At 49.7% G+C, this 13,063-nt stretch overlaps 1 protein-coding gene across 3 annotated transcripts in view; it reads right to left on the bottom strand.

Annotated features, from left to right (window-relative positions):
* RSPO1 (R-spondin 1) overlaps positions 6,352-13,063 on the bottom strand; it is a 13,142-nt gene continuing 6,430 nt past the window's right edge. For all 3 annotated transcript variants that reach the window (XM_021375671.1, XM_021375670.1, XM_021375672.1), the window contains 5 exons: positions 10,959-11,348; positions 9,173-9,364; positions 8,118-8,267; positions 7,622-7,810; positions 6,352-7,033 (listed from right to left, as the gene is read on the bottom strand). In XM_021375671.1, the coding sequence (XP_021231346.1) occupies positions 6,876-7,033; positions 7,622-7,810; positions 8,118-8,267; positions 9,173-9,364; positions 10,959-11,052 (783 nt within the window). In that variant the 5' untranslated portion in view covers positions 11,053-11,348 and the 3' untranslated portion in view covers positions 6,352-6,875. The remainder of the gene's footprint in view (positions 7,034-7,621; positions 7,811-8,117; positions 8,268-9,172; positions 9,365-10,958; positions 11,349-13,063) is intronic.

The raw sequence follows: 13,063 nt of genomic DNA, 5'->3' as shown, positions 1-13,063 counted from the left end.
CACTTCCGCCGGCTCCAGCTCCCGTCTGCGCAGGCGCTTCCAGGTTGCTATGGCAACCGCTCGGGACCGCCTCTCACGTCTGGGTGCCATGGCAACGCGTGGGCCTCGCTGCCCCAGGGCCTGGCCCAACCATCGTTACCCACCGTGACCCACCGTTACCCTCCCGAAGGCGAGGCCAGGGGACGCCGGTCCTTCTGGGGCCTGTGCCCGCGCCCATTGGTCGGCCTTGCTCGCCTGGTCCCCGCCAGGTCCCCCTGTGTGCCCGGGGTCACAGCCTCTGGTCCTGGAGAAAGCCATAAGTTCTCCTCTGACTCTTGTCCAGGCCCTGGCTGTCCCCCCGGGGCTGTGAGCGGACCGCAGGCGTTTCAAAGGGCTGTAACAACGAGGGTGCTGGCACAGGAACCCTCATTGTTTTTGAAATGTTGTTTGTTCGCAGAAGCATAATAAGAATCATTTGGGAGCTTGGCATTAGGACTTATTTCCATTTGCAGATGAATGCATGCGGTCAGCAAAGTGGTCTGCTGATGCGGGGGTGCTGGGGGGAGCGCTGGGGAGCGCGTTGCAAGCAGCGGGGTGCACCGGGGTGTTTACAGGCACACAGTTGTTTGTCCCAAGCTCCTGGCACCGACTTGTCAAAATTGGAAATGACAACACGCTCATTTATATGCATGTAAAGAATTGCACGCACCGTGCAACAGTCTAAATTGAATTTAGCCAAATTATAGTCCTGAAGACTATGCCTACGTTCAGCTAGATTTCACTAGAAATTGGAAAAGATCCTCACCTAGGAGGAATCACCAAAACCCCGCTGAAATGGTGTTAATTCAGAGCAGAGGTTGGGCTGGGAGCAGGCAGCTTGGCACACTGGGGGGTCCTTTGCCAAAGTGAAGGTCTGGCCCAGCGTCCCTAAATACTTATTAGTGGCAGAGAATTCACGGCTAGTTCAATTTCCTCGCAGTTCTGCTAATGCTCTGCTAAATCCAGAACAATAACAGAGCTTCTGAGATTGTGTTCTTTTAATGATTTTCAGCATTTTGCTTTTAGGTAGTGCACGGTCCCTGCTGTACGAAGTAGTCCTAATTAGTCAGACTTCTGAGCTGTTTTGTAAGATGGCAGTCTTGAATTTTCAGTCTGTTTTGTTTAAGCCTTTTTTTTCTCTTAATGGAATTATCTGTGCCTCAGGCCTGTAAAAAACACAGTGATGTGGGCATAAAAAAATTAATTCCAAATTGTAGATAATTGTTTAAACTATCAGACTCGAGGCTTATGCAGAAGAGTTTTCTTGGGACAAGTGTGTTTTCTATTAGAGTTGATATTAATCTGTCAGAAAATCCTTTTGATTTTCAAATTTTTAGACTAAATAGTTGAGTAATACTTGCCCTGTTCTTCCCCACTCTTTCTTCCTTCTTCTTAAGAAAACACTCCTTTTATTGTTTGCAAAATATCTTGGAATGCATCCAGACAATTGCTGTCTCTTTCTTTGAAAGAATAGAAATAGCATTAGACATTAGGTTATGTCATGGAGGACTTTTATTGGTAATGCATCTGAGTTAATCAGTAAATTTCCACTTTGAAAGCTTTGGCACAAGCCGCTTTTTCCCCAGCCTCGCTTATGGTGAGCCCTGTCATCCAAGTCAGAGTGGGCTCTGTGTTTTCTGTCATAAGGAAACATGATATTGATAACATATGGGAATTGTATTCAAATTGGATGAAATTCATTTTTTCAGCTGCGCCCACCTCTCTCTCAAGTTTTTCCAGACTAAGCTTACGTTACTGAGGCTAACTGCTAGCATTTAACTTGCAGCATCTCTGGGTCTGTGGTTGCTGGACTTGCTTATCAGCTAACATATGGGTCAGATTAGTTTATTTTACAACTAATTTTACGTTGCTGTGTGATTCACCAGCTTTTCATTTACCATTGATGCATACTCTCATTTCAATTTTTTAACTTCGTTTTTTTTTTTTTTCTTTTTAAATTATTGATGATGAGATGTTGTCCATACCACGTACTGGGTGGGACAGCGGGCTCAGCAGTGTGCGCCAGGCCCAGCTCATCTGCCAAAAGCCCTGTTTTCATTGACAATACCAGCCTGACCATTGCTGAATTGAAATCATTTGGAATTTTCTGTGGCCTCTTCCTTGTCAAAATCCCAGTGAATGTGGTTATGTGATGCCATCAGAATGACTCATTGCCATAATTGCATATGTTCTAAGGGGTTATTCCCATTGTATTATTAAAAACTAGTGATGTTTGATTTTTGGCAGGGACTGTCTTCCTTGTATGATCTACAGATTTTGTCAATTAAATGAAGGAAAAATGGATTTCCAGGACTTCAGAGCAAGACTGGACTTGTACTCAGAGCACTTTTTCAGTGTGGTGTTGAACTACTTTGCTTTATTTAATTGGTTAAAAGCAACATCAGCCATCTAACTCTCCTTGTTGCAGTGATTCCTTGCAGAGAACAAGGACAGAAGCGAGCTTCATAGCTAGCCTTCAAATCACCCAGAGCACTGCCAGAAGGTACCTTAGGTTATTTATCACCACAATCGTTTTCTTGACTCAGCTTCTCAGGAGTTAGTTTTCAAGGATATAACTTACAGGAGTGGGAGGCAGGGCTCCTTGGCAAAGGGCTCCAGGTTTGATAGCTCCTTAACTGAAAAAAAACAAGAGTGATCCCAGATATCATTGCCTTGGATTTGGAGTACCTAAAATGGCAACTACAAGCAATAGGGGAAAGCTAGAAGGAGGAGGGAGGAGAAAAGTGAAGTCAAGGAAAAAAGGCAAAAGGTGAAAAGGGACTTTGAGAAACCAGGCTGCCCTGTGCCCCCAGAACTGAGCCCTCAGAGTGAAAGTTGTGCTCTGTCAATGCAGTTCTCACAGACTTACAGAGCCTTCTGCATTACTCTCTGAACTTAGGCCAGTGCTGCTGATCTCTCTCACAGGAATTGCTTACTAACAATCAGAAACTTAAAGCATTTGCATATAAAGATTTTACTTTTGATTTTGATTTTGACAGTCAGGAAAAATGACTTCCTTTCTGGAAAGCTGCACAAGCTGTATCGTGCATTTAAGCCTTGTGTGTCCCTAGATTTCACAAGGCCTTTGGTAGGGTATGTCAAAGGGATGGCAAATGAGGTTTTAAGCAGCTGGTTTTGCCTGTGCTGTAAATAGCCAGATCATCTACCTGGTTTCTTTTTTTCACTGAGAAAAATCCTACTGCTCTTCTAAAATTACGGAGATTCTGGCAAGCAGCTCCATCTATGCTATGGTTTGGCATTCAGATGTGTATGATATATTATTATCTTTATCAATACCATTGGAGTGATTTATTTGTGGTGACTGATTATACAGAGCTGGTATTTCTGTAATTTTAATAGAGGGGTTTTTTTTTTAATGTTATACCTAACATCTCATCCTATGAAAACTATTGGCATAATAAAACCTGAGAGTAAATATGTATAAAACATTTCTTCTAATGTTTTCAGACAACGTTTCAACATCCTACTATATTTCCTTTCATCAAAGCTAAGATTTCTTCTGAGTGAGAAATGGTTTTAACATAAACATGAACTATGAAGCATATACATTGCCTCCACCTCCACAGGGGTAGAAAGCTAGTAAATCATTGTTTGAAGAGTAGGTGTGTACACATGTAACTTGACTGTAGCTGATGAAAAATACTGATGTCTACAGAGAGGATAAGACCATAATGCAGCCAGCCTGTGTATGGTGAAATTTGGCTGCCACAGCTCCTAAATCTTGGCAAATGAGATGGAAATGAAACAGTTCCAAAACTGTGGCTGCGAGATGTTAATGCATTGCCCCTGCCCTTTGTTCCCCATTGTTTAGGGAAGAATGGCCCCAAAGTTCAGTAAACTGCCTAGCAACTGTCCTGCAATTTTTGAGTAGGTCTGTCCAATGAAAAAACAAGTGTTGGTTCAAGAGCACGAATGAAGATCTTTTCTATGCAAAGAAGTTCCTGAAAAAGGATCAGTCTGTCTGACTATACACCTGGCAACTATTTCTCCAGGTCTGCAAGTAGGTGGTCAAAGCGTGGAACACGGATACTTGCAGAATCCAGGGCAGCAACATTTCTGTGCCATGACCCATAGGAGTACATTTGGCTTCTGGATGGTGGTGGGTGGGCAGGTTACTCGAGGAGAGACCGTCTCACTCTCACTATCAAGCTGTTTTCGATCATTAGGGATTTGACCCCAGCTGGGCTGAATAAATCAAACAGAGCTTGTTCAGCAAACCCATTTATTTATTTATTCATTTAAAGAAGCATATTTTACAGTGATGCCACAGAGAGAACACCACAACAGGTATTATTTGGTGGGCTGAAAGAGAGCAGTCGTGTGCGTGTGAGTTGAGATGAACACCAACCTAAGGAAATCTCCGGTTTGGACTGTTGAGCTCAGCGTGCAAACCACGTTGGTCAAAGGCAAAATGTTTCTAAGTTCTTCAATGAACCAGCTCTCTGAGAGTGGGAAGAAGCACTATTTTTTGAGCTGATTTAAAGAAAAAAAAAAGAAAGAAAGAAAGAAAGAAATTTGATTTTTCTTTTTTTTATATTTTCCTCCTAAGTTTTCTAAATTTCATTTTCAACCATCCATACTGAAAAATCCTGATTTTCTTAATACACGTTTTAAACTTTCCTTTGCCTTTCTCCCTCTTCCTTCCCATTTTGCTATGGAAAAAAAAAAAAAAAAGAAAAGGAAGAAGAAAGGGAAAAGGGTGCAACAGAAAGTTCCTCAGTTTTTCTAAAAACTCTAGAAATTTCTACAAGATATGTTGTGTTGATTCATTATATGCAGTTCAGTTTTGAAATATTTGTGCTAATATTGCCATGAGTTACTGCAGGGAATCCAGTCAGTTAACAGAGCCTTAGTGTCTAAAGCCTTACTAATGCACTCTCTCTTCTCTTTAATCCTTGTTGAGAACTGGATTGAGATGCTGAAGCAGGAGGGAAGGAAGAGGAGTTCCTGAAATTAGGAAGCCAAGGTTTGTGAAAGAGTTACTGACTCCTGCTTCTGAAAAACGGAAGGGAAAAATGATTCTGCTTACATGCAGTGCCAGGTCGCAAACAAAATACTTATTTCACAGGCTAGCTGAGGCTAGAGGGTAAAGTGAGATCTGATCTTTCAGCTGGGAGGCCTTCGGGAATCGTCTGAACGTGATCCATAAACAAGTCAAAGGATGACTTTAAGAACCTCTCTCTCTCTGCTTGGTATGCTGGTCGTTTATCATTGTGCTGAAATGGAATCCCCTTTAAAAGATATAACGGCTTCTTGTTTACTTAAACACAAAGTGGATGATGGGCTGAAAGGTTTTGCTGCCAGCGGAGCAGTCACGGAGAGCTTGGTACAGCCCTGGAGCTGGAACAAGTATGCAGCTCCCACGTTCTGAGCTAAGCCAACACACTAGGACCCAGCGGGGAGGCATCCACCTCTGCATGAGGCAGAGGTGGTGCAAAACAGGGGCAGTAGGTCTTGGGTTTGTCAGGTTTAGCTCTGGGGTGAGCTCTTCCCTGCCCCTTGCCTTCCCAGGGAGCCAGGAGCTCCAGCACATCGCTGGGGACCGTGGCACCTCCCTGGCTCCATCCCTCGGAACCAAAGGGGTTTTGCTGAACTCTGGAGGAATTAAGTGTCAATATTTATACTGAGGAAGCAATGTTTTAAAATACAAGGGAAATGGAGCAACGTGCCACGGTGTGACACGGTCAAGGGCGAAGCTCCCCACGCAGAGGAGGGCAGCGAGAATTGTACACCCGCTGCAGCCAGGTCCCCACCGAGCACCGTCCTCCTGGTTCCTCTGCCCAGCACCAATTCTTGCAGAGCAGGAGCATTTGTGCTGAGGCCAAGATCTTCCCATTGGTGACATGGAGACCGGTGGTTTCTATCAAACTTAAACATTTACTTTGCAGAGCCCGAGCTGTGCCTCCCCCCTCCCACCTTCATTCCCTCCTGCCGCGCGTTTGGGTGGTGGTGGGACAAACGGACAAGCCTGTCCCTGGCCAGGAGCAGAGCCTGGTAGCAGTGACTATGAGCAAAGTCACAGCATTTCATCAGCCTGCAGCTTGCTATCAGCTCTCGTTGTCTCAAGCAGGGTTCTTGAGTGGGGACTTCCTCGGGGAGCAGCGCGGTCCTGTGCGGGCAGCGGGCTGAGCTCTGGCTGCCATGCAGCCGGCAGCGTTTGCTGGGATTTTCCTAAAGCTTTTGTCAGTTTCCCTTCCACAAGTGAGTCTCTGTCCTGTGGGACACCAGCCTCCATAGGGGCCAAGGCATGAACCACACACTCAGGAAGCTGGTTGTCGTCTTGTTTCTTTTTTTTTTTTCTTTTTTAATTTTTTTTGTTTTGTTTAGTTTTGTTTTGTTTTGCTTTGCTTTTAATTTGAAATAACTCCTTGAAGCAGATTCAGGGCAGATACCACTGACCTCTTTACCACAAACGTTTAACATGTATTATTCTCAATGATAAAGTCATACAGCTTAAAACACACAATTAAGGGTGGGGGGAAGAGAAAGAGGACACTGCCTTTGCGTGAGTCCAGTTCCCTGGTCTGGAAGAGCAGAAATCCCGTCCCCGTGGCTGGCTGGGCATGAGACAAGTGTCCCGAGGCCCCATGCCCCCGTCCTTGGTTCATCCTCACCTCTGGTCCCGCAGTGTCCCACCGCCCCGAGGGATGCCATCCGTGGCGCCGGGGGTACCGCCTCCTTAAGTATTGTGGATGTGGCTTCTGTCAGGTCTAGTCTAGGAGTATAGGTCTGTCTTTCTGACATGTGTAATGTTGTGTAGCAGTGCTCTGGTTCAATAAAGCTTTCATATACATAGCAGCAATGAAGTCTTGCCTTCAGGTGACGTAAAGGGGCAGCTATTGGGCAGGGCTGGCGGATGTGGTGGGGGCCACAGCCCCTCTCTGTTTGCTCTTCCTCTTCTTGGTGCCAGACTTTGCATCTTTGGTGTCTTTCTGATTTCTGTTCCCGTTTGTATTATCTTGCTTTCCTTGCTCATCCTTTTTCTTCCTTTTCCCTGCAGCAAAGCAAAGGGCAGCAGAGGAGGATCAAGCCTGGATCTGTCTTTGCAGTTTCCAGCAGGACTCCTGACGCTTGCATTTCCCCGCTGCTGCCCGAGCCCTTTTGCTGTCACGCTGCTGTCTGCATCGCTCGCAGCCAGGTGGGGCTCAACCCTCCCTGCTCTTACTCACCGCTCAGAACTGGTTCCCCTCCAAGCAGCCAACCCAGCCTCAATCCTGTGCATCCCATAAGATGACCAAGCCACGATTCATCCTATTGACACTGCATTTCCCGGGGAAAGCACAGACCTCAGCACTCCCATGAAGCAGACGACAACTCCCATTGCTGCAGCACACGGAGATTGCTCAGCTGCCTTGTTTGCTAAAGTACCCACATCCTGCAGGGCAGGCAACAAGCCATGGGGCCAAGGGGCTGCCCAGATGCTCCATCCCACTGGGATCCCTCGGGAAGCTCTGTGCCCTAACACAAAGCACCTATGCCATAGAGAGGTGATGGGATGTACATTTACAGTGCTGGACCACTAGGCTAAACACTGCTACATGAAGAGGTGCTGGGGAGAAGTGAGGCAATGCTCTGTACTCACCTTCGGGGCACTGGCTCTTCTGCACAGTGCATCTGCGCACCTCCGTGGTGGGGGGGCACAGGGACACATCCCCAGAGGGAGCCTGCAGGATCCGCCGTGTTCGGTCCTCATTCCCCTTCTTGAAGCCACACAGCTTCCTCTTCTTGGAGCAGGGCCCCCAGGGCCCCCACTCACTCATTTCACATTGTGCTGCCAGATAACAAGAGAGACCAGAGGTATCTCTCATCTCTCTGCTGTACCTCCAGGAGCCCTCCCACCCCTCTCCCACCGGAGACAGAGCAGTGTGTGCCCCCTGGAAGCAATTTGTATGAACTCTACAGTGCCCACCCATGCTGTGCCCAGCAGGCTTTGCTCTGCCAAGGGCTGGATGCAGGGCTGCCTGAACCATTTCCCATTAGACACCAACACAACGGCATCCCCAAAGGGTTGGTTTGATCACCTAAACCAATGTGTAGAAATAAATGTGTTGAAAGCTCAGTGCCTGAGCATTGCTTACCAGGACTGCTGCACTCCATGGTGCCGTTGGCAGCAGAGTAGCCTTCGGGGCACGTGACGTAACATCTCCCTTTGTGCAAATACAAACCTTCCTTACATTTTGTGCAAAAGTTTCGGCTGAAACAGGACTCACAGTTCTCGATTTTGCATTCTGGGGGAAACAAAAACACAAAGCCATCGTGAAGCCTGACGTGAACAAAACCACTGGCAGCCTGGCGAGCAGAGCAGCACACAGGAGCTGTGATTCACACTGTGTGTGTGTGCCAAGGCTGAAGCTGCTGCCATGCAGGCGGTTTGGGTGGGCAGGGAGCAGGTGTGGGCAGGGGCATTGCTGAGCACCAAAGGCTCAGGGAGCTCCAGACTGCTCCCCACAGTTTGCTCCTGGCTCCAGGGAGAGTCTCTGAGTTCCCTGCCAGCCCTGGTCATGCAGCTTGCACAGACACTGGTTTCCTTCAAGCTGCTCCCTGCTGCAGGACAGAGCCACTATGCTGCAGCAGCTGCCAGGTGGAAGTCAGGCAGGGTGGAAAAGGTTTGGGCTCATGTTCAGCTCGAGCATCGGTCTGCCAAAGTGGGAAAGTGCAAAGAATAAAGCCCAGCGTCAGCTGCTCCGGCTGCAGCTCCGGCATGTGCTGCAAAGAAAGTGAGCTGGGTGGAAACCTGGCAGTGAGGTGGTTTGTAAGGAACTGCCAGGGAAGTGATTGCATTTTTCCACACCCAGCTTCTTTCTGGTGCTCTGGCCAAATGAGACAGAGCTGTGCTGAGGATCCCACTGAGAGAGATGCTTCGTTATTCGAATGGGCAGAGCGAAGAGCAGGTACTTGTGCAAACGCTGCTCCTCCTGCTCCCTCCCAAAGATGAGGACTGTCAGCATCCCTCTCCTGCAGGATGCCACATTGCTGCACCTGTGTGGGGCAGTGTGCTGTGGTGGGGCAGCCCAGCCCAGCCCAGCACACTCTGCTGCTGACACACTTTGCTGTCGTGGATGATCTGTTCACTGCTACCCCCTGCCCACGGCATGGGCAGGCACCCACGGAGGATCTCAGAGCTGATACTCACTGATGCACTTGTTCATGTCTGTATTGCGAAGGCCGAAGTATCCCAGTGGACAGGATGGGAGGCAGATCCCAATTTGCCGGATATCGTTCCTCTCCAGAAGGATGAAGAGCTTGGGGGAACATCGCAGGCACCCGTTGAACTCGGAGCACAGGTCACAGCCCCTGGCACAGCCCTGGCTCAGCTCAGTGCTAACTGCAAGAGCAGGAGAGAGGCAGTGGTGAGATTGGCAAGAGCCTCTTTGGAGGGCAGCCAGCGGCTTCCTGGAGACAAATCTCCCTCTGAGGAAAGCTGCCATAAATATTTGATGCAAAGTATGAGTTCATGTCCTGACACAATTGCTGCCCAGAGAGAACAAATCAAACCCAGCTCAGTAATTCATCAGCCCCGTCCCTGTGCATGGCTTTGCCTGGGGGATGCCTTGCTCCCCCTGCTCTGCCTGCAGCTCCAGCACCACCAGGACCAGGGCCCAAAAGCAGTCACCAGTCGCAAGCAGCATTCAAGCAGGACGTCACCCAACCAGAGGCCAGACATCGGTGCCACCCCAGGCACCTCTGGGACAAGCAGGGGCCAGAGCCATGTGGAAGCAGAGGGAAAACGTCTGCATAGAAGCCTGCCTCGTACTTCGCACCGGGCTGAGTCCCAGCTCTGTTTCACCAGGACCCCTCTGACGCTCGCTCTATCTGGCAGTGCAGGAGATTTCTCTGCACCCAAAATAGAGATGTGTTCTCAGCTCCTAAGTTTAGTCCAAGAAAAATTCTCAATCCCCTGTCTTGAGAGTTTTCTGCTTTTAATTATCATATAAAATGCTGCTTGTTTTGAAACCAATAGCATTCTTTGCAGGCTAGAATGCAGGTTCTTTTTATTAGTTTATTATGCAAGCAGTGTCCTTGTTTATAGAAAGACTGTGTATGTTAAAATGTATTCTTTTAAGTGCTGTGTTTACTACACTTCAAAAACAAGAGTGGAGCACCAGAGCATTCCCATGCCCGACTGAGCAGTGGGAGAGCTTTCCTCTCCCTCCTGCAGACCTGGGGTCCTGCACATTCCCTGCTGCCTGTCCTCACCCTATAACCAGTCCAAGCACGCCTGCAGGGTGCAGAGGCAGCTCAGAAGAGGAAGCAGAAAGTAGGGGGACCCCTCACCCGGGGTCTTGTGGTGCCCCAATGCCAGGAGGATGCTCCATGTCTGGCTGCGACCTCCCTGCTGCGTTTGGGGCTCAAGCCCCATGGGGCTGAGGTCTGCCTCTGTGGCAAATGGATGAGCTGAGACTCGCTGGGAGCTGTGCTTAATAGCATTAGCCATGACATCCAGCTTTCCCTGTTCTCACGGAGCTCCAGCAGTCAGTTTTAACATAAAATCATTTTTATATAATTTAATTTAAATCAGTTTTAATGTAAACCAGTTCTAAAACGAGCTTGCATAAAGGAAGGGAAACCCATGGGGCCGCTCTTGTGTCTTTGGAGCCGGTCGAGTCCCTGGGTGGGGCTGCTCAAAGCCCGTCCTGGTAATTAAAACCCGCACTTCCCATGCACCTCGGGTTGCAGCTGGATGGGGACAACCACGGGAAGAGGGACTGCAGCGGGCAGGAGCCTGGGACAAGGGCAGGACCCAGACCTCGACAGACTCCAAGAGGCTGTGCCCAACCCCACGCATGGATACATATTCCTGGTCTAATTGGACAAACATTCCCATTCTGCACAGGCAGACATTCACCGTTTGCACGAGCAAGCATTCCCAATCTGCCCAGCATCAGGAGAAGGAGAGAAGAGAAATGTCTCATACATACTTCGCCTTTGCCTCTTGCCCTTCACCACTTTGCTGCCGCCTGTTAGATCCATCGAGCTTAGAAAAACCACCACCACAAACAGTCCAAGCTGCATAGTAACTCTCCAGCGCCGCAGCCCTGTAGCGCAGGGTGATCGGAGTCCGTCCCACGGCCGGGTGTCTCTGCGGCCGCTAAAACCTCCTGGGCTGGCTCAGAGCTGAGAGTCTGTGTGCGACGCCTGGTGCAGGACCATATCCACCAGCTACCACCGCAGCAGCAGAGACCTTAGGTAGCAGGTAACATGGCTCTACCTTCAGCCCCATATGGAGTGCAGGAGCTCGGGTCCAGTCCCATTGGGGGGTTGGGCAGTCAGCGTTAGCTGCTCGGAGTTTCCAAGTGCACGCGCAGGAGCTGGAAAGGAAGAGGAGAAGGGATTAACTCCGCTGGATGACAAACACTGGTCTCCATCATTCCCATACAGAGCGAATCAGGTCAGCACTGCACTGAGACATGGAGCAGAACCGGGGGAGCACTGCGTGGGGGGAATCCCTCTCCAGCCCCACCTGCAAGTCATTGCTCGGCTAAATGACAGCACATGGCTTTCCCAGGGAAATGCCTAATGCAGTCGTGCCATCTGCTGATGCTGCACATGGTTGTAGCTGTAACGTGTTTATTGTAGTGCCAGTGCTCCTCAGCAGATGGTTGCTGCGGGCTGCCAGGAGCGCAGGATGTTTCCCATCAGGTGGGCACCTCTGGGGGCTGGGGGTGGAGCTGGGCATGGAGTGACCCTGCAGAGCTTGGGGACTTGTCCCCGAGTTTGGGGACAGGCCAGGATTGTCCTGGACCTGCGGAAACACCGCAGTTCTGCTCCAAGAGTGACTGCAACTCCCTGAGCTCCCCTTTGAGCAGCACCACCACGGCTCTGGATCAGCCAGCAGACATGCTCAGAGCAATGAGATGTACAATTCCAGGAGGACAGGCAGCATGTTCCTCTGCTTAAAATCTGGGAGAAAGAAAAGCCCAATGCAGAGGGCTGTGGGACGCTGAGCTGTTGCTGTTGCAGTGATGCCAGACCCAACCCAAGGAGTGCAAGGGATGTTTGCAGACTGCTGGGGGAGCAGCACTGTGCTATTCTCTGGGGAAAGGCCATGAGGGTGGCTTTGTATGCATCAGGAGTGGAGGAAGCATGACTTCCAGGCTGAACAGAAAGCTCTGACCCAGCACGATGAGGCCGTGCTCCTCTGTATGCAGCTGGCAAACCACAGCCCCACCAACTGCTGCCATTGTGTGGGAATAAAGGTGACAGCATTCACTCTGTGAGGTCAGTGGAAATAGAAAATGGTTTTAATCCCCATATAATAACTGTGCAGTCACCAATGCCCCACATGGGCAGTGGCGATGGGGCTGGAACAATGCCCGCCTGCAGCCTGTGGCATTGGGAAGGGGTGCGGGACCCCACTGCTCAGCCATGCTGGGGGGGGTCACCCTCCATCCCACAGCACACATGGACCCCGCGGCCAGAGAAACCATGGGAGTCCTCCAGCTGGGAGCAAGCCCTGTGCCCAGGAAGGTGTTTTCTGCCCCCCATCATCAGCACCGAGAGCCCACGAGCGACCACGCAAATGGCAGAAAAGCACTTCAGTGCTTCTCACAGCAGCAGTAGCGGGGAACATGCTGGAGGAAGATGTGAGCCATGTGCTGGAAGCTCTTGCAGCAGCACAGCTTGATGCTGAGTTGAGCAGGAGCTTTGGGGCAGCTCTGCTTCCAGCACACCAACACTGCTGGGAGGGCACGCAGCACCACATGGCACAGCTGGCATCCGCCTGCCCTGATGGCTTTGAACTTTTCACTGTATTCCTCCTGCAGATCCCCTGAGAACTGCTGGGGCAAGAGCACAGCGCTGCCCATGTGCTTGTCGTTACAGCCCACGGCATCATCCAGGGGATTTTCAAATAAATAATTAGGCGCTTGTGTAAACACCAACTTGTTCTGCACTTCCCAGCCTGTTTGCTGCGAGCTGCTTTATAAACACTGTCAAGTGCTTAAGCTGGGCTGTTTGGGAGTGTTTACCAGAGAGGAGATCTGTGCAGAGATCACACCGCCGGGCCGCTGCAGCCTCTCTGTGC

This window comes from Numida meleagris, chromosome 22, assembly GCF_002078875.1.
Source record: "Numida meleagris isolate 19003 breed g44 Domestic line chromosome 22, NumMel1.0, whole genome shotgun sequence".
In the NCBI taxonomy this organism is placed as follows: Eukaryota; Metazoa; Chordata; class Aves; order Galliformes; family Numididae; genus Numida; species Numida meleagris.
The sequence above is the reverse complement of the archived record's forward strand: the minus strand, read 5'-3'. Positions and strand labels throughout refer to the sequence as shown.